At 39.2% G+C, this 25,994-nt stretch overlaps 2 protein-coding genes across 2 annotated transcripts in view; one reads left to right on the top strand and one right to left on the bottom strand.

The window, feature by feature from the left end:
• The first annotated feature begins 7,231 nt into the window (after positions 1–7,231).
• The window catches only part of dock6 (dedicator of cytokinesis 6), a 50,581-nt gene continuing 31,818 nt past the window's right edge, over positions 7,232–25,994 (top strand). The window contains exons 1-14 of the mRNA XM_081378473.1: positions 7,232–7,344; positions 11,155–11,242; positions 13,834–14,009; positions 14,716–14,784; positions 16,411–16,534; positions 17,737–17,949; positions 18,284–18,369; positions 19,088–19,154; positions 19,282–19,431; positions 20,086–20,166; positions 20,483–20,639; positions 21,875–21,999; positions 22,119–22,212; positions 22,295–22,457. Of these exons, the coding sequence (XP_081234599.1) occupies positions 7,295–7,344; positions 11,155–11,242; positions 13,834–14,009; positions 14,716–14,784; positions 16,411–16,534; positions 17,737–17,949; positions 18,284–18,369; positions 19,088–19,154; positions 19,282–19,431; positions 20,086–20,166; positions 20,483–20,639; positions 21,875–21,999; positions 22,119–22,212; positions 22,295–22,457 (1,643 nt within the window). The 5' untranslated portion in view covers positions 7,232–7,294. The remainder of the gene's footprint in view (positions 7,345–11,154; positions 11,243–13,833; positions 14,010–14,715; positions 14,785–16,410; positions 16,535–17,736; positions 17,950–18,283; positions 18,370–19,087; positions 19,155–19,281; positions 19,432–20,085; positions 20,167–20,482; positions 20,640–21,874; positions 22,000–22,118; positions 22,213–22,294; positions 22,458–25,994) is intronic.
• angptl8 (angiopoietin like 8) lies at positions 23,009–24,868 on the bottom strand. Its single transcript, XM_081378487.1, has 4 exons — positions 24,501–24,868; positions 23,631–23,771; positions 23,440–23,550; positions 23,009–23,356 (listed from the first exon to the last, which is right to left on the bottom strand). Exons 1-4 carry the CDS (start codon positions 24,801–24,803, stop codon positions 23,345–23,347), a joined length of 567 nt encoding a protein of 188 aa, XP_081234613.1. The 5' UTR covers positions 24,804–24,868; the 3' UTR covers positions 23,009–23,344.

Here is a 25,994-nt window from a genome sequence, read left to right as displayed (position 1 = left end):
GAACCAATGAGGTTCATTCTATTGTTACGCAGCACGTTTGAGCTTCCGCAAGAACCAATGAGGTTCATTCTCGTGTTACGCAGCACGTTTGAGCTTCAGCAAGAACCAATGAGGTTCATTCTTGTGTTACGCAGCACGTTAGAGCTTCAGCAAGAACCAATGAGGTTCATTCTCGTGTTACGCAGCACGTTTGAGCTTCAGCACGAACCAATGAGGTTCATTCTCGTGTTACGCAGCACGTTAGAGCTTCAGCAAGAACCAATGAGGTTCATTCTCGTGTTACGCAGCACGTTTGAGCTTCAGCAAGAACCAATGAGGTTCATTCTCGTTATGCAGCATGTTTGAGCTTCAGCAAGAACCAATGAGGTTCATTCTCGTGTTACGCAGCACGTTTGAGCTTCCGCACGAACCAATGAGGTTCATTCTTGTGTTACGCAGCACGTTTGAGCTTCAGCAAGAACCAATGAGGTTCATTCTCGTGTTACGCAGCACGTTAGAGCTTCAGCAAGAACCAATGAGGTTCATTCTCGTGTTACGCAGCACGTTAGAGCTTCAGCAAGAACCAATGAGGTTCATTCTCGTGTTACGCAGCACGCTTGAGCTTCTGCAAGAACCAATGAGGTTCATTCTATTGTTACGCAGCACGTTTGAGCTTCGGCAAGAACCAATAAGGTTCATTCTCGTGTTACGCAGCACGTTTGAGCTTCCGCAAGAACCAATGAGGTTCATTCTCGTGTTACGCAGCACATTTGAGCTTCTGCAAGAACCAATGAGGTTCATTCTTGTGTTACGCAGCACGTTTGAGCTTCAGCAAGAACCAATGAGGTTCATTCTCGTGTTACGCAGCACGTTTGAGCTTCAGCAGGAACCAATGAGGTTCATTCTCGTGTTTTACGCAGCACGTTTGAGCTTCTGCAAGAACCAATGAGGTTCATTCTATTGTTACGCAGCACGTTTGAGCTTCGGCAAGAACCAATAAGGTTCATTCTCGTGTTACGCAGCACGTTTGAGCTTCTGCAAGAACCAATGAGGTTCATTCTCGTGTTACGCAGCACGTTTGAGCTTCTGCAAGAACCAATGAGGTTCATTCTCGTGTTACGCAGCACATTTGAGCTTCTGCAAGAACCAATGAGGTTCATTCTCATGTTACGCAGCACGTTTGAGCTTCAGCAGGAACCAATGAGGTTCATTCTTGTGTTGGGCAGCACGTTTGAGCTTCTGCAAGAACCAATGAGGTTCATTCTCGTGTTACGCAGCACGTTTGAGCTTCTGCAAGAACCAATGAGGTTCATTCTCGTGTTACGCAGCACGTTTGAGCTTCAGCAGGAACCAATGAGGTTCATTCTCGTGTTACGCAGCACGTTTGAGCTTCAGCAGGAACCAATGAGGTTCATTCTCGTGTTATGCAGCATGTTTGAGCTTCCGCAAGAACCAATGAGGTTCATTCTCGTGTTACGCAGCACGTTTGAGCTTCCGCAAGAACCAATGAGGTTCATTCTCATGTTACGCAGCACATTTGAGCTTTTGCAAGAACCAATGAGGTTCATTCTCGTGTTACACAACACGTTTGAGCTTCTGCAAGAACCAATGAGGTTCATTCTCGTGTTACGCAGCACGTTTGAGTTTCAGCAAGAACCAATGAGGTTCATTCTCATGTTACGCAGCACGTTTGAGCTTCTGCAAGAACCAGTGAGGTTCATTCTTGTGTTACACAACACGTTTGAGCTTCTGCAAGAACCAATGAGGTTCATTCTCGTGTTACGCAGCACGTTTGAGCTTTCGCAAGAACCAATGAGGTTCATTCTCGTGTTACGCAGCACATTTGAGCTTCAGCAAGAACCAATGAGGTTCATTCTCGTGTGTTACGCAGCATGTTTGAGCTTTCACGGGAACCACTGACGTTCATCCTCGTGTTATGCAGCATGTTTGAGCTTCTGCAAGACCTAATGAGGTTTGTTCTTACACATCAAGGGAGTACAGTTAAGCTTCTGTTTGTTTTCTGATCAATGTTTAAATGTGAATAAAGCCTAAATTCAATCAGTTCATCAGATAAAGCAATCGAATCTCTACAGAAAATTGACTAAATCGCTTGATTCATATAGATTGGTTTTACGATCTCTTTCAGAACTTTTTAAAGTGACAAAGTGGTAGTTGCTTGGACTGTCAATGGAGGGACAGTAATCTCTCAGATTTCATTAAAAAAAACATAAGTGTGAGTAATTGATGATACGTTTTTCATTTTTGGGTGAACTAACCCTTTAAGTATATTCTTTAAAAAATATATATTATTTCCGTAATAAGTACTCTAAAGTGTGCTAAAGTGTACTTCTTTTTCTCCAGGGTGAAGGTGAAGCAATATTGTCAATCAGAGCCGTCGCTAGAGACTTCAACCAAGAGGGACCCAAAACACCCCCCAACACACACATATACAACAACAACCTGCTCTAGGGTCCTGGATACCTCAGCTTTTAACAGTGTTGTTCAATAAAATCTTACGATTACTTGTTTTTGATACTTTATCTGAACCAATTATTATTGCCTTGTTATTATACCTATGTATTTGAAGTAATTTTACTGGCTACCAAAATAATCGTAAATGACAGCCCTAATAATGTTGTTGTGAAGTTATTTTTGCTATAACAACTGTTAAATTAAAATCTGACATTGTGACAGCCTTATTTTGGACCCCATTGAACCTCATTGTATGGACAAAAATAGTTTTATTTAATATATCTTCTTTTGTGAACTGTCTCTTTAATATTGTATATTGTTGGGTCTATGCAGCCATGGTGATATTATTAATACATGTCATAAGGAGATTTTTGTTACTTTGGTGGTATATTTTGGTATTCCATTGGGTCATCACTTGATATCCAATGTAAATTCTGCTCTGTGAAGTAAAACCAGTTGAGTAGCACTGCTTCATCGCACACCGTTTTCACATTATATGCAAACATTATGTCCCCTCCCCCCTCTGCAGGCCTCAAAGGAGTGCATATCATAAAAAGAAGGTTTACAGCTGCAAAAGTAATGTCCTAGAGCTAGGCCATAGAAAGCAAGTGGTTAAAGATTTGAAAGGAGCAGGCTGCAAGGGTGGGATGAGGAAGGGGGCGTGCTCTGGGCACGGGCGCGTGGCAGAGAGAGCAGGTGGATGACGGGCAGCTGAAGAGTGGGGAGGGGGGAGGGGCACGTCCATTTTGGAGGACTCTTGGGGTTCAGAGAGACCCTGGAAAAAAGGCAGCCCCATCTGGAAGCAGGGTGGGGGCTGGGGCGTGAAAGAGATCTAGAGGGTGGTGTCTGACACTCTCTCTTTTGTTCTTCAGTAATGCAGCAGGGATGAGGGGTGCTTTCCTGCCCGTGGGGGGAGGGGCAGCCAAACAATAGTGCTGGTCGAGGAACTGAAAGCCTTCGACGTGGAGAGGCAGAGGGAAAGGGAAGAAAAGAAAGACATGATGGAATCGCCGCCTGCCTACAGTAAATGCAATCAATTTACAACGCAAAACTATTTTTAATTCTCCATCTGGATGTCACATGTTGCATCACTGCCATCAGACTGCCATAGAGTTCAAGGATGCATGTGTTCAGTGCACACGCCATGGATGTATGTACTGGGTTTGTATGACAGTCGCAATGCGGTAATTCTCTTAATGTAATTGCTCGAATGATGGTCCATTACATCTCTGAGCCAGTCCACTCCCATCGGTACAGACAGTTCATCCTTCAAAACCAGTGTAACACACACTTCCTAACAAAAGACACGAAAATCCCCAGCAAATCTGCAGCAGAAAAACCCCTAAAGCTTCACAACACCGATCTATATTTATTCCTTGTGACACCAAGCATCAGCTTTTAGTGCTGCACGGTGTCTAAAGCCAAAGAGAGGAGAGAGATTCATTAATCTTCATTAGCATGGTATCAGCCCTGGAGTACAGACTGCTGTGAGGGGAATAGACTGCACAAACACACTACATACATGGCAGAAGTGTCTCCTGAAACGCCCTTGTTCACTCTGAAAACATTCCTTAGGTCAGTGCTGGCTTGTTGTACCTGCACTAGCAGCTCTCCTTGGTGCTGAATTAATGGGGCATGGTGCTGAGCTGAGCTATAGGGAGGAGGCAGCCAGCACTGTATGGTCATACCTCACTGACCGTGGGGGATGGGGAGAGGTTACAGCGGGGAGAAGGAGAGAGGAATGATGGCTTCGCTCTAAACTGATAAATGTGTGTCCTTGGGCGAAGGAAAACGTCAATAAACGCCTCCTGGTAATCCGCTTTTGCATGAGGAACTTGATTCATGAGAAATAAACATAGATGTCTTGCTATTTGAAGTATTATTAGGAGATATGTAGCGCTGCTGCAACTATCTCCATTCAACTGACAGGGGAAGAAGTGAGAAACTGAAAGAAACCTGGCATGCAACAATGACTTTTAGATGTCTTTCTATCAGACCTATTGTTAAACAGAAGGATACTGAACTCTATATTATTGCAGTAATTGGTTATTTGTGCAATTATTCAACTCATGTGAAAAATGTATGAATTCTGGCTACGTGATATTTTATTTCTGGACAATGCTGCATCTAGACAATAAGGTGGAGGGTTGAGTCATTATTTCCTGGCCACCGCCTTTTCATGCTCCAGCACTTGTGGAGTACATCGCTCTCTGGTGGCCATACAACAATATAACATATAGGCACATAAATGTGTGGGCTGATAGAAAAGATAAGGTAATATAACTTCAGTGATCCCCTGAGGCACTGCTGCATTAAACATGAAACACAGGGAAAGAATAATATGGGTCTCTGAGTAAATACAATATAGAAAAGGAGTACATAAATACAAATCTTTGAGAGAGAAAAAAGGCAGAGATACAAAGTACTGTAAATTGTGCAAAAGGCTGAGGGAAGACAAGCAATGTGCAAAATAGGTAGATGCATGTGTGTATATATAGAGTGGGTCTAACTCTTAATATATGGATATGTATACATGTGCTATGAACACAAATAAGAGGGTTATCATAGGGTTTCGCATTAATTAAAGATATGTACATGAATAAATACACTGCCTGGCCAAAAAGTCGCTGTTCGGATTTAAATAGGCAAATGCTCATTTTTCACACATGAATTGGCTCCTTTGATTGTCCAGACCTTAAATTCACTGAAAGTCTTTGGGATGTGCTGGACTCTAGCATTGACAATACATGACCAAAAACTGATGCACCTCTTGATGGAAATACATGTTGTGATGAAATGTGTCTTGTCTTCCTACATGGTTGTTTAAGAAATGAAAAGCTACACACTCCATTAGGGTTAGAAGAGCTGATGCCAAACATATAACATGCTAGAAACATAATAAACACTGCAATAATGATCCAACCATAGACTCTTAAGCATTTGCCTATTTAATTCCAAACAGCAACTTATTTTTTTGGCCGGGCGGTGTAGCTGTGATAAATAGATTTAGATCTACATCCCACTAATTGCATTATGATAAAGTGCACCAGCAGCATTGTAATGCCTAATGCTGTTTTGTTAGGGATTATATCTCTAGATATAGATTTTCTAAATATTTAAGGGAAAAATCCATGACTATGGAAATCAGTAAATCTTGCCATAAGATTAGAAAATGTTTTTTTTTTTCTCCTGTGCTCAAAAATTACAATGATTGTATCTAGATTAATATATTTCTAAAAATGTATATGGTGAAATATTTGTGAAATACTGAAATGGTAATGATTATACTTAATATACAAAATCTAATCTTAATTCTGTTTAGATAAACCACATTCCCATGCTGAAATAAAAATAGAATCCATCACAGAAGTTCTAATGATTTACACTAAATACCCTACAAACATTACAAACCATCAACTGTTAACCATTAAAAGTTTCCAGTGGGAGTGCTGCCAAGTTCATGGTTTTCCCGTGGTTTAAAATTTTGCATAAATTGTAAAAAAAAAAAAAAAAAGTTTGTTGCGATATCATACATTCAACTAACTGATAAAACTGTGCTAAATTATGAGTTTTGTGAGGGGGCCTTTGAGCTCTTTGACTGTTTATGATTATTACTACAAGTGATTTTCAAGTTGCAATTGTGTATAAAGCCTATAACAGTGGCTGTAAAATATGTATTTAGGTATGGGGGTGGAATATTTTGAGTGAGATATTTGGATAGAGTTATTGGGCTTTTTTTGGGGGGGGGGGGGTATATTTGATGGGAGTCTGGGCTGGTTTTGTTAGACAGACCTGGCAACCCTGTCCAGTAGTGTGTTTTTGGCCATATTCCATTAGTATTCCATTAGTGCTTTTAACATGCCACCAAATAATAGAAGGCAACAAATTGCCAGCAGAGACCCACAGGGACCATTACATTTTCCATTAAAACCAATACAATTCCCATTATAACAATTAAAGCCATTACAAATTCTATGCGGGTTTCAATTGTTTGTTTGTTTTTAGCAGACAGTATGGTTGTGTGTAAATTTTATATTTGGTTTTATACAACAGTTCTTTAACTAAGTAATTCATCGAGGAACTTACGTTTCAGACAAAAAGGTAGTTATTTCGAATATGTCTTGGTAGTTCTTTTCTTCTCATTGAGACGAAGCCAAAACATCGAGATTCGCTTGTTAGAAAGCAATACACAGACTGAAAGCCGGTCTGGATTAGCGTGTGTGAGAGTGGAGCGGATCGACAGAGATTTCCATTCCCACCACTCAAAGCGTTCAGTAATCACTCCGCCTCAGCTCTACTCCGGGTTTTACATTTCCCCATGCGAGAAATATCCACCTTTGACCAAAACAACTAACGGCTGGATTCTAACGGTTAAAGATACTCAATGATGAACTCTATAGCCTACTTAACAGTAAACATAATTTATTCTGATTGCTGCTATAAATAAATACATGTATATATTTCTTTAATATGCTGTGTTTGTCGTTTTATTAAAATGAAAAGCCTTATATTAACACCGTAACACGTATGATAACAGATTGGCTTGTGGTGTCCTTGGTAATCTGCAAAGTTAGCATTATTAGTTTTTAAGTAGGAAAAACATTCAGCAATTTATTTGCATTATCTATTCTAGAAATAATAAACATCGCAGATCCCCAAAGATAAAGACAGGTGCGTCATTGTAAACCGGTTTGGTGAGCTCGTCAACGGCGCCATTCGCCCCCAGACCGCGAGGAGGCGCTATTATGCGCCAAAGTGACACAAGGAAGCTAATGACTCCACTCCACAATAATATTACCAAAGTACAGGGAAACTGGAAAGGAGCTCTCCCTGTTTATATGGGATGGCAAGTCTAGCCAGCGAACGGAGGGCTTTTGCGCACAAGATTAACAGGTAGGGGAACTTCAGCGACTGTTGGACAGGAGACGTGTTGTGCAGTAGTTGTCCCGCGCATCGGGATTCACGCGAATGGAGAGATAAAGACATCCGCCACGAGTTACACAGGGATGAACCTATTGTTTAGTTCAACTCGCCGCACTTCGCAACAGTGTGACACTGCAACTTACTTCAGTTTTACTCTTTTAACGGGTGAAGTACTTTGCAATGAATACACGGGGGTTTCAATTCTGAAATGATTAAACTCCGTGGGGATGAAATATATGGTGCATTAAACTCCATGGAGTCATGGACTGTAACGTGATGATGACTAGTGAAATCGGAACTACTCTTTTTATCTATTCAGACAGATATATCACTTGGCGGTTCGGGAATGCGCTTAAGGCTGTCCCTTTTAAAACTTTAAAGTCAACACGTGTAATTTACACCTTGGATAGCGCTATAAAAGTTGAATGAAAGTTTTTTTTTTTCTTTGAATTGTTATTATAACCGTAAACAGTGGGAAACTGCCGAGCAAAAATGTATCAGTAGTTCATTATAAGATCCGATGTTACAAAGGATGCAACAGTAAAGTAACAATGTTTTTTGTAATAAGAAGGGGATTATAATCCAGAAATAATTTTTGATTTTACTTGTTACATGTAAAACTTTTGAAATCTACATTTTATTTTGTAAATCTGTCTGTTCAAAATATATTAATGAATGTAATATTAATATATAATACGGTGTTCTGTGTTTTCCTTCTGGTCACAGATGATTCACTGACATGTTTTATGAGCATAATTTATATGAGACTAGGCCTAAGGCAATTGTAGTATATTAATAGTAGACCTTTCTAACATTATTATTAATTATGGTAGCTTTATCTGTATCATGACATGTTTTATGGAACTTTGACACACATACATAATCTGTTAGAAGGGCAAACCGAAATGAAACAGCTAACATAAAAGTTTGTATATACACAAACTTTTATGATAGATTGCAATTAATCGATTTGACAGCTGTAGTTTTTGCCTGCTCATCAAGAGGTGATGGGAATCGACTCACTGTTTGCTGAGGAAGCATCTCTAGAACTTTCTCGATGGGTTCATAAAAACAGAGCGAAACAGCAGTATGTCTATGATGGATGTATTCAGGTGTTTATTCATGTTTGTGTATTTGTTGAGAGTGGTGTTCATTCATTGACGTAGACTAGAGCAACACTGATAATTTGATAAGGAGATTAAAATCACTCCAAATCAATGTGGCATATGGGACCTAAGTGAAATCTTGCAGTGCGGATGGAAGTAGACGAGCCTGCAGAGAGTGTCTTCAGGAGTCTTCCCTTACGAAAGCACTTTACTGAGATTGTAATACCATGGTACTTTCCTATGAACTCCGTTCTTACTATATTGATTCATATGGTACTGCTGGACAATGCCTTACATTTGTAAATAGATGCCATTTCTGCTCAAAAGGCATGAAACCCGCGCATAGGCTTATGTTTCTTATAGTTATTATCTTTCTCTGTCTTCACCTCTGTGAGAGTGGACTCATTGTTTCCCTGCAGGATGTAGGAAAGGGTGGTGCGCTTCATTCCGCCCATTGCTTTTGAGAGCAGACTAGTTTTCCTCTTTCCTTCTGAAGCAGGAAATAGGAAGCCACGGTGCGATGCTCTGATTTTTTTTGTCCTTAAGAAGTGTGCAACGCCTAAAGGTCGCACATTAGCATGCACTTATGAATGCTCTTAATTCTCATTGCAGTGCACTATAAAACAAACAGCATGTTATTATTACTCTCAGCTTGATCCTGCTGGCCAGTCAGGCTTAGAGTTTGACTTAACGCTTGTCACAGCTTTAGTCACAGCTTTATAATTTGAGGAAATGGATAGGTAGTGAAGTGGCTTAACCCCTGGGAGGAGGCCACGTCCGTTCTTTGCACCACATCAGGGTTGGTTGAATGACAGGGCCTGATGCTGTAGTCGGCAGGGTTTTGTTAGCAGTGCAAAGTCTGGGTTTGTGCTTGGAGAACGGCAGCGGTGGTTAAGGTTAGAAAATGTGAAAGTGTTTGCTCATGCAGTGCTCGCCTCACATCGTGGACTTATTGAACCACAGTTATTACACTGTTCCTATTACACAGTTACTGAACCGAAATGAATCCACACTGAACTGATTTCAAGTGAATAATGACTGTGTACTATTGTCTTTTTGGGGTTGCTTTACAGCAGAATTGAATCTGTTTGCATCCTTGAATTGTTATTTTTTCTGTGTATTCCTGCACACCAGCTTATAAATGAGCGCGTAAATGCTGACTTCAGTAACCTCCGTGTTTACTTCTGTATGACCGTGTGCCATCTTTGTTATTGTTGTTTTGTGCATACAGGCCAGTTCAGGACCAGTTCACGCTTTAAATCTGAAATTGGCCACATTTAAAAAATAATGTGAACAGCCAAACAAAAAACAGATCTGAGCAATATATCAGAATTAAGCATTAAGGCTTGCAGTGTGAATGTAGTCATATATTTCTTTTATGTCTGTACCACAAACAGTGAAGAACAAACTGCTGAAATACATGCAATTACTTAGTTAGGTCTGTCACTAAATCAGATATGAGTGCACGATTATTGTACCCGACAAATTTACAGTATCAATAGTATTGTGATGTCTAAAAGAATAAAAAATTCCTCTTTAACTCGGTTTATTTTGTGTTTTTCTCTTTTTTGGCCTGTTAATTGCACTCAAAATATTGTATAGTATGAAAAACAGTGCGCCAAAAGAGTATGTCAGAATTATTCAGGGGGAAAAAAGTAGGCAAAAAGCATCCAGATGACCTGCTACGTACTGCCTGTGGCAGGATTGTGAAGTGTGCATCCATTGGACATGTTGCTATCCCATGAGGCCACGGGAGAAGATTTATAAATGGGAGTGAAGCGACACAACTGACACTGTAGGTCTCATGGCAGTGACAACCTGACAGATTCACTACGTCTAGATAACATTCATTTTTTTCATTGACCAGGAAGCAATTACTTATTCAAAAAGAAGCTGCTCAGAGAGACTACAAGATTTCAGATGCAGCCACTGCATCAGCATGATTTAAAAATAAAATATATATGAATTTATGATGAGTGAAAACCAGCTATAATGTGCAATGTCACCAGCTACTATAGTTGCATGTCAACCTGAATACATATTATCATATGTGTAATCTTAACGTAATATCATTATTACATTTTTATCATCAATACCGGTATATTGCAACACTCCTACATACTATATCACATGCATTCTGAAATTTGCTTTAAATCCTTAACTCTTGAGCTATAGTGATATGGATAGGCTTCTTGCCCTAGCAAGCTTCACTAATGATGGGGCGTGTGTGTTTTGAAGGGAACTGGAGCATCTGCAGCTGTGTGTGTGTGTGTATATTTGTCTGTGAGAGCGAGGCAGTTTGAGTTTGTTAGAGAGCAGCTGCAGGCTATCTCTGAGAGGATGAGGGGTTAGTGGGTTATTGGGCTTTGTTGGGCAGTAAAGCCTCACATTTGCTTTTAGTTCTCAAATTGGCAGAGCTGTGGCGTCCTGCCTGCTCTCTGCCAGCGGCTCAGCATCTCTTCAAACGTTCTGAGTTTGACCGTCGCCATCTAAGCAGCTGCCGGCTCTGGCCGCAGTAATATTATCTGATATCAACTCGTCTCGCTGTCTGTGTCTGATTCGGCGTGATCTTCTTGATAATTTTGTCATTGCATATGAGCTCCAGATGTGGTTATATAACATCATGTAAATATAATAAATGTCCCTTTCCTGTCTTGTTTTGTGTCTCTCATAGGACAGTAGCGTCTGAGGTCAGGAAGCAGGTTTCCCGGGAATATGGCTCACCACAGCTGTCCAAAAAACGTGCTGGAGCTCATCAGCCGGTTAGTGTGTATTTGTGTTTATGTATTTCTGCTTGTCTGCACATAGTCCTGTGGGCTCCTGTCAGGTCTTGAGTAAGACTGAGGGCGTAATTTAACAGTTTGCAGAATATTTGCTTTGAAAACAAACCTGGGGCGCAAGTCTTTAATGTGATATTGGGTTTTCTTGTTTTTCTGGACTTCAGCAAGATTAAGTTTAATATATAAATATTTACAATGTCACATGCGTTTGCATTGGTGAGGTTTCACTTGAGTGTATGAATGTGTTTGCATACTACCGTTTAAACGCCAGGAGTCAAAACTATTTTTTTAAAGACATAGCCTAGACGTAAAGAAAAGTAAGGACATTTATGATGTTACAAAAGATTTTAAAATATATAAAAATAGAACAGTAATATTTCATAATATTAATATTTCTTTACTATATTTGTGATCAAATCAATGCAGCCTTGATAAGCGTAAGAGAAATCTTTCAAAAACCTTTAAAAAATCTTACCGAATCCAAAGTTTTGAATGGTAGTGCATGTTAAAAAAAATCAAACCAAGTGGCATCTATAGCACAGCACAAGTACACTTTCAAATAAAAACATGTCACAAAAACCAGATAAAACAATAGCCTAGATATTCTGTTCAAAATGAGAAGAAAAAAAGGATTGGAATTTTGGAAAATCGGTATACCAAATTAATACTATAATACCAAATACCAAATTGGTATTATCCTATAATCCTGTGTTTTCCATTCTGTGACAGTTGAGCTAAAAAATGAAGATGGCATCTGAAAGTTAAGGTTTGTGTGTAAATGTATGTTTTTGACCAACGTTTTCCACTTTTGATGTCATTTCTAGCGAAAAATTACTATTGTAGTAATTCAGTATTCACTTGGTTATCGCCAAAGACAAAGTTCTCTCTATTTCGTTATAGATCATTAAACCGTTACGCTGCCTCAGTAGAGCTGCATGATTAATCGGTAAATCATTATTTTAAGAGATTTGTTGAAAAATTAGGTCTTTATGAGTGAGTCATTGAATTATTCACTCAACTTAAGAAATTCATATTTTGTCAGAACCTCTAGTAAATTATTTGTTATTCTGTTCAGTTGTCTATTCACTATTGCGGGAGAGTCGTGATTGTTTGCAAAAAAAAAAAAAAAAATCATGATTCTTAATTAATTTTCAATGCTTTTTTTAGAATTCTGTCCGAAATCAGTTTCGTGAGGTGCCATCATGTGCAAACGCTGCCTGCGAAGTCATTGCCTGATAGGGCAGCGAGGCAAAAAGTCACTGCCTTTGCTTTTTTAAGCAGCCTTTAAAGTCAAAAATGGATCTGAAAAGTTAGTTCTGAGAAAAGGGATTGCATAATTTGTTTGTAGATGCCACACGGTTTCAATGTGTTGTATCTAATGCAATGCAGTTCAGGCAGTTTAAGAGTGACCTAATGTCGAATTATGTTTGGCACCTTTGTATACAGTATATGTAATTGTAGAAGGGAATATAAAGGGGAAGTTGAATTGGCCACAAGCCACAATCACTTCCTCATGTTTTCCCCCAACACAAGGTTATTTTGAAGTTTTCTCTGTACTTTTTTAATGCATTGTTGGTAATTCTGAAACTGTACCCTGAGAAGCTATAAGTGTCGCATTATTTAGTCAAGCCTCCATTTAAAAAAATAAATAGATACGCTATGTTACAACAGCAAGTATATTACTGCACTGAAGCTATTTAAATGGGTCATATCGCACAGAATACAATTTTTGAAGATATAAAGAGTTCATTGTACTATGAAAACATTCTGAAACTTAACTCATAACTCATAACCCTAGTGAAAGACCATTTATTGAAACTAAGCTGCAAAAACGTCCACAAATTTTTTATATTAGATTTATACGTTAACACATGAACAAGCAGAAAAAAAACTAAAACTTTGGCACTAAAACTTTACTGTAAGTGAACATAAAATAAATGATTAAAAAACTGGGCCAGTACGTTTTTTTTATTGAAAGAAATTTGTACTTCTATTGAGAAAGGATGCATGAAATTATATTTGTATGTGAATTACTGTTCTTTTGAACTTTCTATTCATCAAAGAATCCTGAAAAGAAAATTTGTCATGGTTTCCACAAAAAAATATTAAGCAGCACAACTGCTTTCAACATTGGTAATAATAAGAAACATTTCTTGAATAGAAATTTAGAAGGATCATGTGACTGAAGCTTTGACATTACAGAAATAAATTACATTTTAAAATATATTGCATATATAGAACACGGTTATTTTAAATTGTAATCATAATTTCTTAATCTAACTGTTTTTACTGTAGTTTTTGATTGAATAAATACAGCCTTGATGAACATAAAAAAAAAAACCTTTGAATGGTAGTGTACATAAATATATACAAACATATGTAGATATACGTACATAAAGAAAATACGGTTGCCCCAGAAAGTATTTGGACAGTTAAGCAATGCTTATATGTGAATGAATTTGATAAAAATATAATTCAGTCGTTTTGCTGGAGTGTTCAGAGTGAGTCAGGTCCGGGGGTGATGTTTTTTTTGATGATTTTGTTTGATCTTGTCAAACATATTCTTTGTCTAGGTGCCTCTGACGGAGGCGGTGGAGCCAGTGGACTATGAGGAGTACGTTAGCAGCCATCCACCCGGAGCAGAGGCCGGACCCCTCAGACAGCTCCTGGAGTTCCCCAGCGATGACCTGGAGCTGCTGCTGCAGGAGAGAGAGTGTGCTACCATAGAGCCGCCAGTCCCTGAGGAGGAGTGAGTCACACACACACACACACACAGACACACACACACACACACAGACACACACACACACACACACACACGGCTCACTATAATGAACCTTGCCCTTCCTCACTGCTAATCAGGTAATCTCATCATCTTGGGTAAGCCATGTTGTGCTGCCCGTGAGTGCACTAATACCCCTTTCCACCGACACCGATCCTGTACGGGTTCCCAGCCTTTGTCCGTTCTCGAACCGTTCAGTGCATTTCCACTGCAGATCGGTTCAACACCGGCCCTAAAAACTTGCTGGTCTTGAATGGAGCGAGGGATGGAGAAACGCTGTCAATGGCAGTCTCGTTGAGCAATGTAATAATGTTGCACTACATTGCTCTTTATATCTAAATATATAAACCTGTGCAAAAGTGAGAGAGCGAGTGAATGGTTTTAGTTTCAGTTTATCTCCAAAGAGGACACATGAGAGTACCAGGAGTTTATTCGAGCTAGTATCACTTCCGGGACTGTGAGCAGCAAAACAGAAGTGCTGCACTGATTTTAGCCTGTTTATAGTCGGGTAATCAACACGTAGCATCGTTATGTCAACGTTCGTTCCTCAACACACTGCAGGCTTGCCTTGCCGAGAACAGGCTGTGACTCCAGAACGTGAACCGTTCTGGTTTAAATGGGTGTGAGGGTATCTGGGGGTTTGACTATCTCTTTTTGCACTCACTGTTGATAGCTCTCTGGACCCCAGAGTGAGGGATGCCTTGGGTGTCTACACCGACGATTGGCTCATCATCCAGAGGAAGTGAGTATTCTTCTTCATACATGAGACTGGCCTGTAGAATATACACAGTACTTGTCAAAAGTTTGGACATACCAGCTTTTTCAGAAGTGTAGTGACCAAAAAACGTTCAACAAATCTACATTTTCAATCAACTACATGTAGTGCATCCTGGGATGCTTTTTAATCACTATTGAAGGAGTTTCGATGTGTACTCTAATGTTAAAAATTTTTTGTGCAATTTTTTTTTTCTCATGTTCACCAAGGGTGTATGTATTTGAGCAAAAATACAATAACACTGTAATATTGTGAAAATTATTACAATTTCTTTAATAATATTTGTGAAATATTTATTACAAGTTATTTGATGAATAGAAAAACAGAATTTATTTTAAATCTAAATCTTTTGTAACATTATAAATGCCTTTATCGTCACTGTTGATCAATTTAATGCTTCCTTTATGAGGAAAGTTATTAATTTCTAAAAAAAAAAAAAAAAAAACTTACTGACCCCAAACTTTTGAATGGTAGTGTATGTATGGGGTTAGAATTGTTGCATTACTCCAAATAAATAGATTGATATTCACAAATACATGTTAAGAGATTCACCAAAAATAATCAAATTCATTAATTAAAGGTTGTATCAGCGATTTCAGGCCCAAACATAAATGATCACATTCATCTAATCTTTCCTAACGATCCGCTAGCTGCCCGCCCCATAAGCATGCCGTCAAAAAAACGCGTCCCTGTAGGCAGCCTAGGCTCTGAGATCTGCACACAAAAACAGTTGGTTTCACCAACACTCAAAACCAAAATAAATAGTGTTCCAACCAATCACCGACAGGGGCGGGTGTTGTGAGGTTTTGCACTCGTGCATGGCTGCCTATGACGGCTGCACTCGAAAACCTCACAACACCCGCCCCTGTCGGTGATTGGTTGGAACACTATTTATTTTGGTGTGTGTGCAGATCTCAGAGCCTAGGCTGCCTACAGAGACGCGTTTTTTTGACGGCATGCTTATGGGGCGGGCAGTTTGCGGATCCTTAGGAAAGATTAGATGAATGTGATCATTTATGTTTGGGCCTGAAATCGCTGATACAACCTTTAAGATCCACAAATACATGTGAAGAGTTTCACAAAAATTTGTAAAATTCACAACAACAACAAAAAAATGATTTTCAAATAAAAAAATGTTTTTACCAATGTGTTTTATGTCAGAAAGCGATTCACAAATGCATAGAAAGCGATTCACAAATGAATTCCTGGCAGAGTTTTTGTCATAAAACACACTTGCAAATTAATTTTCATTTGCAAATTTCATTTTATTTATTTGCATTAATACTTGTGGATCTGGAATAACGCAACAATTCTAACCCCTTATGTATGCTGGGCACGTCTTGTTGAACTTTTCTCTTTTCTTCATCAGTCCAAGTCAAAATTTAGTTTTGTTGAGAAGTTCACACATAGGTACAGTTTATTTTCTCTACAAAACTAAATTAAATCATAAACGAGATTTTGCTTAAAAGCCTTTAAACCAAAAGATTTTAAGATCATAAAAAACATTTAGTTTGTTTATACTTTGACTGGTAGTGTATGACATTGATGCTTACTGGAGGACAAGTAGAAACATGCTGCCTTGTGGTCTCTCAGGTATCAACGATACAGCACGACACAGACGCCTCATAACTCTGAGCGGCAGCGGGAGAAGCAGAAAGGACTCATCAAACAGACCTTTGAGTTGGATGAGGCAGCCATTGACCGACAGGATGAGCAGGTGATTGTCTGTTACCGTGGCCTATAAGGGCCCTTTCACACCTCCGGTGGGTCCGGGTTTTCGGAATCAATTTGATCCGAATTTCCGTTTGATCCGAATCAAAATGACAGGTGTGTAACCTCCCCCGGACCTAACAGACGAAATTTGGTCTGACGAAAAGAGGTAGTCTCGGTCCGGATCAAACTGAACATAGGTTTGGTTCATTTCTAGTGTGAAAGTGTTCTGTACGGTTCAGACTTTCAGACCATTTACAGGAATTTCCAGTGGTTCTCGCAGGATTGCTTGCAGTCTTCTCCTTTCCTGCCGGCGACGATTAAATGTTCTCACAACGAGGAGGACGTTCATTTGGCGAGTTTCAACTAGTCTTGAGTATAGTTGGTGCTGCGGGTAGTAATGCCGTAATAATAACAGTATAGTGGCATCGATATGCGTCTGTTCATTCATTCTTGTCAAAGTTACCCGCCGAATTGACAACATTCAAATCAATCAAACCAATCGTTTACAAAGCAATCAAAGTCAAGATGCAGCCCACATAGATGATGACGACAGGACGCAAGTATGTCATGTAAAGTTATTTAGTGCGCTCGCATAATGTGAAACCAAACCAAAACTTACCGAATGTATGAAAACATGAACTTTGGTTCGGACCTTGGTGCAGACTTTTAAGTGTGAAAACGCCCTAAAAGTGCGTGTGGTTGACAGACTTGACGAGATTTTCCAGTCCTATTCCTCTTTCTTCTCCCAATCATTTACTAAGTTTACATTTAGAAAATACAAAAAAGGCAAGAAATAATAATGATAAAATATCTCCCAAACTATTATTTATTTTATTTATTTGTAGTAAATAAAAATAATAATAAGTGTAACTGAGAAATGCCTGGATAAATGATAAAATTTTTGTACAATATTTTATTGTATTGTTTTAAATTAAAGATTACATTTGAAAAGTTATTAACCCCCCCCCCACACACACACACACAAAAAAACCCAACTGAGATTTTTTTTTTAATTTCTTTTATTTTTTTGTGTTATTTTATTAAATTATTATTAAATTAAATAATGTTATAAGTGAAACTGAAAAATAAGGATCATTATGGTCTGATTTAAATTCAATTAACATGTAAAACTAAGAAATTGCCAGGATAAACTGTTATTTTTATGGTTCTAATAAATGGGTAATGACAGGTTTGTGTCTGTGACAGGATGACTCCAAGAGGAACTCCGTGTCGCTAGAAGAGACGCCGCGGGGGAGCTGGGCCTCCAGTATATTTGACCTGAAAAACTCCACGCCTGATGCGCTGCTGCCGTCTGTGCTGGAGCGCACGGCTCCGGAGGACATGGACCGCCGCAACTCTGAGAACCGCCAGCACAGCCGCCACACTGATCTGCTGGGACTTTACCCTGCACCGGATGAGGTCTGAAATCATTCAAGTCAGTGTGAGACTGTGTGTGAAAGAAAGTAGAGTCTTCTGTGTAGGAGACGATGAGTGACACTCAGCGCTTTTATGTAGGAGAGCTGTCAAACGCTGAAGTTCAAAAGCAGAGACGTCTCTCTGATGATCCATCTGCGATTTTGTTTGATCTTGTCAAACATATTCTTTGTCTTTCCTCCGTCTCTTGCTCCTCCGCATCGTCGCTGCTCAGCCTCTCGCTTTATGTCTGTGTACACATTGTTTCTGATGACTGAGCAAACGTTGCCATGGTGCTGACTGAGCCGTAGTCACGATGACGGTTCTTTGTGTTCGACAGGACGAGGCCGTCGAGAGGTGTGCCGTCCCTGAGGTGCCCAAAGAGCACACCGGCCAGAGGATCATGGTCAAGTGTTTGTCGCTCAAGTAAGGCTCTCAAGCAGCCCATCCAATCATTCAGTCATTTTATTGCTGAGGTCAACAAGTACAAGTGGCTGTTGTCTGACCATGACTGACCATTTTACACAGACAAATCAAACATTTGTTTTCAAAATCCATAATTGTTGCTTATACTCTTTGATGTACTCTTGATATTCCAGAGACAATATACTTCCGATCTTTCTATGCTATCTTCTTCTAGCCTAGTTAGTACATGTACTGTATTTAAAAACAAAAATAGTGGCTACTGACTTAACACCCAGTCAAGAATTCACAATTCTTTCGGCAACATCAGTCCCAACTCTTTCTACAGTTTCTACAGTCTCTGGACAAACGGACATTCTTTATCAATTCCTACAGACTCCAGAGAAAGGACCAAACCTTATGCTAAATGTTTATGGCTCCTACAGTCTTGGAAGTGTTTCAGATATTTTCTATTTCAATCGATATTTTTGACAACACTACTTTGCACTTAGTTTATTATTTCAGATGCCTTTTAAAAGACTACAATTTACAATCTACAGAATGTAGATATTATATATAAAATTGAAGTTACACTCCAATGCTGAAATCTGCTGGGTGTTAATAATGTCAAGCCCTGACTGTATTCGTTGATTGAGATTTAACACACCTTCTGATTACACATTCACCCTGAAGAGTTAAGCCAACTGCAGTGTGATCTGACTCACTGTGGTTGTTCTTCCAGATTTGAGATTGAAATCGAGCCAATATTTGGATCACTGGCTCTGTATGATGTCAGAGAAAAGAAAAAGGTATGACTAAATATTCATAACCTTTTAAATGTTCGTTACTGAAAAGGTTGTGGGTTCAAATCCTGTGACGGGTTCATGATCATTCATATGCTGCATCCCTTTCATCCATGCTCCTGTCCTCCCTTAGATTTCGGAGGATTTTCACTTTGACCTGAATTCGGATCAGATAAAAGGCTTGCTCCGACCCCACACCCCCAACGTAGCCATCTCCACCCTGGCCCGATCTGCTATCTTCTCCATCACATACCCATCTCCTGACATCTTTCTAGTCATTAAGGTATGTCCAGCAGGGGGCGCAGTGCCACATGTCCCATAGAGGGTGCAGGAGGAACTCTAGGACAGGGGTTGCAACCAATGGCATGCATAGCTAAAGAGGTGTATGTATTTAGTTTAAAGTCCCTCTTTAAGTCCCTCAAACTTGCATACAGACGTACATTATGAGGTAACAGTCGCACAGCCTCTTTTATTTAGTTAGGGGTTATAAATACTAATACATTTTCTCTGCAAATAAATATGCATTTTATGCATTATTTATATATATGTTACAAAAGATTTCTATTTTAAATAAATGCTGTTCTTTTGAACTTTCTATTCATTAAAGAAAAGATACCGGAATCAGTTTCCACTAAAATAAGCAGCACAACTGTTTTCAAAAAGGAATTTTATGCATCAAGATATTTTTCATGAGAATGTCAGGACTTTAAGCTTTAGAGAGGTTGGATGAGGCAACAAGACAAGGAACTATATCAAACAAGTTTTTACCAACTATTCTTTAGTCTTGTTGGCTGAAAAAGACAAAGGAAATGCTTGTTTTCCTGAGTCCTGACATTTAAGCCGGTCACTATGTGGATATATGTGTGACAGTTCTGTCACCTGGCCTCAGGCCTTTGGGACATCCTTATTGTTGAGCTCTGCTGTATTTGTGTTTCAGCTGGAGAAAGTCCTTCAGCAGGGAGATATTGGCGAATGCTGTGAGCCATACATGGTCATGAAGGAATCAGACTCCACTAAGGTACAAGTGTACCATGGGTTTTTGCAGGAGTATTTCATCAGACACATCTGGCATGGTTATGGTATCCTCTGAGCGTTTCTCAACTTGATCTGGACTACTGCAATATTTGTCATTCTTTTTCAATATGAGCAAGGTCCAGTAGATGCTGGAGCCCTTTACTGTCACTGTATAATTCTGCTGCCAAGTTGCTTTTTTTGGTTGTTTGAAATGGCATGATAAATGCTGCTCATCCATTACCTTTACATGGGGGCTGTGTAACCCAGATGGTGGTTCTGAATTGATTCACTGTTTTTCACCTTTGTGTGTGTGTGTGCAGCATAAGGAAAAGCTGGAGAAGTTGAGGACTCAGGCCGAGCAGATGTGCTCTAGGCTGGGGCGTTTCCGGATGCCGTTTGCCTGGACCGCAATTCATCTGCTGAACATCGTCAGCAGCGCTGGAGGGATAGACCGCTCAGATTCAGACTCAGACACAGGTATAAACCAGAGTCAACACACTTTTTGTTTTAAAGTTGACTTTTTATTAATTTCTTATAAGTACTCACCTTGAAGATGTCCATGAAATTAACACACACAAGGGATAGGCATTATGTTTACAACCAGGGCCTAAAATGTACTTTTTGCCACACCTGCCAATTTAAGAAAATTTACCAGCCATAAATATTTTTAACAGATTAATCTTTATTAAACTTACAAAAGTTATTCAGTCAAGAGCAAAGAGTGATTGTTCTTTGTCTTCTGTTGATTGATTAACATTAAAAACACAGACAGCAGCAGGAAAATTAGGCTGCTGTCACTTTAAGAGCTAATGCATGGATCCAATATACTGTTACACATGCATTTTATTTCTCAACTGTTTACGTTCAGTAAAGACATAACTGAATATGTTATGTTTACTAGGATACTTACCAAAACGGGAAGTTTGAATATGTCGGTTCAAGTGCAAGACGTGAAAGAGAACTCTATTCACTATCCACTATATTTTTGGGTGCGTGCTTCAGATGTTTAAACTTCCCACACGCGCGAGTAACGAATTGAGTTCTCTTTCGTGTCTTTTTGTGCTTTAGTAATTCAATTGGCAAGACTTAAACTTTCGTAACGATGCAAGCACAGCCCCTTCAAATGTCCCGAGCGTCGTTCATGTTTGTTCATATTTTTACGATTTTTCATTGTTAAAATGTATAAAAATGTACCAACACTTTATCATATACTCGCAACTTACATCTGTATATTTGTTAGCATTTTTCCAATATTTGACAAATGTGCTCCATCATTTTGATCCTGAAATACATTAGCTGTGTCTCATTTCCAAGGGTGCGTTCTCCAGAGGTCCCATTTGTCTGCCACAATATGTACTAACATTTAAATGAATCATTTGAACATTGTGCTTACAGCTGTAATTAATTTCTGTAATTACATCTATATTCACACAGTTGACTCACCCTTAAACTTACCCACACCAACAAACATGTCATAACCGTAGCCGGATCCCACCTCAACAGCAGCACAAGTGTTTTGCAATTTAACATCAAAAACAAATAATTGTTAGGTACAATGTACTTATTGTGTTTATAAGTACATAGTAATTAAAGACTCTTAATGTAACATGTGACTGTTATATATAGATATTCTATATTAAATATTTAATGTCACCCAGCCCTAGTAGCATGACTCAGTTATATAACAAACAGCATTTTGTCGTTCCTTACAGAGCGTAAGGGGACATGGAATGAGAGGAAGAAGAAAGGTTTTGAGAGGATGAGTGTAGGAGAGGACATGTGCAACTTCACAAACTTCCGGCCAGCCACTCTCACTGTCACAAATTTCTTCAAACAGGTCAGATCTCGATTTTTTTTTTTTTTGTGTGTGTCTTGTGTTCTGCTGATGGTAGTGTATTAGCATGATGTATTGTTTCCCTCACTAAATGAATGCTGGGTGTTTCTGTGGCTCTACAGGAGGGGGACAGACTGAGTGATGAAGACTTATATAAGTTCTTGGCAGACATGAGGAGGCCGTCATCTGTCCTGCGTCGACTCAGACCTGTGACGGGTACCTGGCTGCACTTATTTTTTACCTCCGTTATATTATTTAAGCATTTTATCACACCCCGTCGGTCTCTTTCTCCGTCTAGCTCAGTTGAAGATAGACATCTCCCCGGCTCCAGAAGCCCCTCACTACTGTCTTTCTTCAGAGCTGCTTCACGTGAAGCCTTATCCTGACCCACGCGTGCGCCCCACCAAAGAGGTGCTGGAGTTTCCGGCTCGCTACGTCTACACCCCACACACTACCTACAGGTAATAGAGCAGATAATAAATCTGAAAGTGTCATATAAGTATATTAATGTATCATAAAACTACATTCTGAGTGTGAACTCATATTGATGGGTGAAAACAAAAGTCCCTTTAAGGCACTTGTGGCTATCTTTGAAACGCCTCTCGGCAGCTCCTATTCTTTGAATGGGGAACCATTAAATTCTCCAAAGCTGCTCAAGCTTTTGATTAAATTTCATATTTGAAATCACCACTGAAATCTGACAACAACTGTCTCATCATTTCCATAGCAACTAGAGCTTCTAAGGGCAGCGTATGCAATGATTTTACGAATTGGCGATTGGTTATTTTATTTAGAAGGCGGGACTTATTCTGCTATATTGTACTTTCTCCCATTTATAGTAATATGAGTGTACGTCTTTGTATATCTAAAGTCTTTGGTGAGAAACTCTTGTGTGACTAACAGACATAAATGTAAGCTATTATCCATTGATCATCCTCCCCTCTGCCAGAGTTCACAAATCTCATTCATGTTTGTGTTAAAACATTGTGTATGTTTCTCATTGACACCAAATCACTCATTATACTTTTATTAAATAAGTTACAAAACACTAATACATATACAGATATATATTATGATAATTATGTTTTGTGCTCTTATAAACATATTATCCATATTATAACATTAAGAAAATAATAAAATATTTGTTTCTGTGGCTAGGAATTGCATACAAATATTTTACACAGAAATTCGCTCTGCTCGGGTTTCCTGAGGCCCAAAGTGCGTATAAAGTGATCGGCAAAGTGGACATCTGTGTCGTTAATGAACGTAATTGGTGAGATCCGTTTGCCGTGCAATGAATGGAGTGTTGATGAGGATTGCAGTTCCTCCTCGTAGGTGATATTAGCGGTTACACCATATTCTGAAATGAGAAGCAAGTACTGACATGAGCCGATGATCTACTGATGATCACATGTTTACTAGTAAGTCAGCACTCAGGCTTACCTGTTTCTGTAAATCAGCCAGCTGCTGGTTTTGATTCTCCAATTTCAGTTTCTGTTCTTGGGTCCACTTCATTAGATCCTTCAGGATAGGGATGTTTTTAAGTGTTGTGCCCTGTCATAAGGATATAGTCGGTTATTTACAGATGAAATTGTAAGTGTGTTAATTGAAAGGCAGTTCTGCATCTTAGCTACCTTGATCTTGTCTGAGACGGAGTTGTTTAGGTTTTCCTCCAGGCTGGTTAGTTTTTTCTTTAGCTCTTCCTCCTCCTGCTCCACCCTGGTGACTGTTCCTCTGTTCTCTTGGACCTGAATCTGCAGTGCTTTCATCTGAGCCTGCAAACAGACCAGCTTGTTGAGCACACCGACCCAACTCCATTTGGACCAACAGATGTCTGCACATTAGCTGAGACTTAGCATCTACAGCATTGTTATTCCAATGTATAAGTAATATATTTTAATATAGTGTATGTCCCATTTTCCCTCATTTGGTGAATTTAATTTACACAATTCTAATATTTACTCAATTCTCTCTCTCTCTCTCTCTCTCTCTCTCTCTCTCTCTCTCTCTCTCTCTCTCTCTCTCTCTCTCTCTCTCTCTCTCTCTCTCTCTCTCTCTCTCTCTCTCTCATATATTTTATTACAGTTTATATATATATATATATATGTATATGTGTGTGTCAGATAATTTGGGGTAAACTATGACAGTGGCTCAACTAAAAATGATATACATATCAATAATGACAACATTCAGATGTTCTTGAATCAAATAAAATGGAAAATATAATGAAATACTAATACTATTACATGTATATAATTGGGCAAATTAGATTTACTCCTCCTTGCCTAGATGATAACTTAAGTGAAAAGTGGCACAGCTTACCCCATTCTCCTCTCTGCTTAATATTCATAGACGAAGCTGTTAGTACATTTTGGAACGGACACTAATGGGAACTAGCACTTCTGTTAATTGGGGCAGTAATTTCCAAATGCCCGATTGAAAAGTCTGGCTAGTATTTCAGTCTGTCATGAATGCATGTCATTGATCAAGTGACTCAGGCTTACCTGAATGAGCTGAAGTTTCTCTTTGATCTGTCGCTCGGTTTGAGCGGCCGCCTCCGTGTCGTGCCCCAGTCTCTTAACCTCGCTCTCGGTTCGGCTGATGGCTTTCATGACGCGGGCCATCCTGGCCTCTGTGCTCTGGTATATGTGGTGCAGGGACTCGCTGAACTGCACCACGCCATACATAAGGATGTTCACGTCATCCGTGGAGGCCGGGTTTCCCCCCGTTTGGAAAGACCTCAACGGAGATGTGGAGACCCTGTTCACACACAGAGTCAGAAACAGCACGCATAAAGCTGCCTGCATCCTGTTCTCTCCTTAAAAACAAACTGTGACCGCCACAGGTGCAAGGAAACAGGCTGCTTTAATGTGCATGCATTGCAACATGGTGCTGCTTTTATAAGCTGTGACTATGTTGGACATTGGGAAATCAGCTGAGACACGGGCCTATCAGAGCTGCGCTTACAGCTGTGTGTGTGTGTGTGTGTGTGTGTGTGTGTGTGAGAGAGAGAGAAACAGAGAGACCTTGACTTATGTTGGCCAGATATATTTTTAGTGGTATTTAACCAGAGACGTGCTTTGCAGCCGGTATGCCAATGCACTCTTCTCCTTTAACCTCAGAGGTGCACAGATCATCCAGTGAACCCTTTGTCACACACTGCCATTTTAGAACTATATAAATAAGAGATTGTAAACGATTGCTGCATTATTTATTGAAAGATCATATTTAGCGTCACAGGAAGAGATACAGTAGGGGTTCAGTATGTTCATGCTGCTGCCACATGTTCAGTGTTTGATTTGGGGTAAAGTCAAGTAGATTTGTAGTGCCTTTTATGTCTATTTCTGTCCCTATTCCTCAAACATGCAGATGGAAGAGTGTCACAGTGCTCCCCTTGTTTAGAATAGTGTGGTCAGAAAATTTTACTAGAATTAATTGCATGAAATGCTGATTCATTGATAGAATTAATCTCATATATAATATTTGCTGAGAAAAGCATCCAAATGAAGATAATTCAAATACATTATTGTTACAGATGGAAGCATTAATCTTTCTCTCCATATATTTTTCTCTTGACTGTTTACATAAGTATTTTTGACCGTTTACAATAGGAATTGAAGCTTAACCATTTATATTAGTAGTTGTAAACTTTACCGTTTAGAATAAAATTTGAAATCTATCCGTTTATAATAGTAGTTGTAAACTTGAACGTTTACATTAAGAGTTGAAACGTAACTGCTTACGTTAGTAGTTGAAACTATACTATTATAACCATTAATAATAGTAGTTGTAAATTTGACCGTTTATATTAGGAAATGAAGTTTAACCATTACATTAGAAGTTAAATCTTAACCGCGAATAGCAGTTGTAGACTTGACCTTTTACATGAGCTGAAACTTAACCTTAAGTAACTTTTACATTAGGAATTGATGCCTAAAGATTTAAATCAGTAGTTGACGTTAGTATTTGAGGTGTAACCATCTATATCAGTAGTTGTA

This window comes from Scardinius erythrophthalmus, assembly GCF_964197995.2.
Source record: "Scardinius erythrophthalmus genome assembly, chromosome: 1".
Classification (NCBI taxonomy): Eukaryota; Metazoa; Chordata; class Actinopteri; order Cypriniformes; family Leuciscidae; genus Scardinius; species Scardinius erythrophthalmus.
The sequence above is the reverse complement of the archived record's forward strand: the minus strand, read 5'-3'. Positions and strand labels throughout refer to the sequence as shown.

Bases quoted from the DNA above. Each gene is read 5' to 3' on its own strand.
- angptl8 (XM_081378487.1), bottom strand. From the start codon at position 24,803: ATGCAGGCAGCTTTATGCGTGCTGTTTCTGACTCTGTGTGTGAACAGG. The intron at 23,772-24,500 runs GTAAGCCTGAGT...GTCTGTTTGCAG, and splicing joins AGAAACTTCAGCTCATTCAG to GCTCAGATGAAAGCACTGCA. The intron at 23,551-23,630 runs GTAGCTAAGATG...TCCTTATGACAG, and splicing joins CCGTCTCAGACAAGATCAAG to GGCACAACACTTAAAAACAT.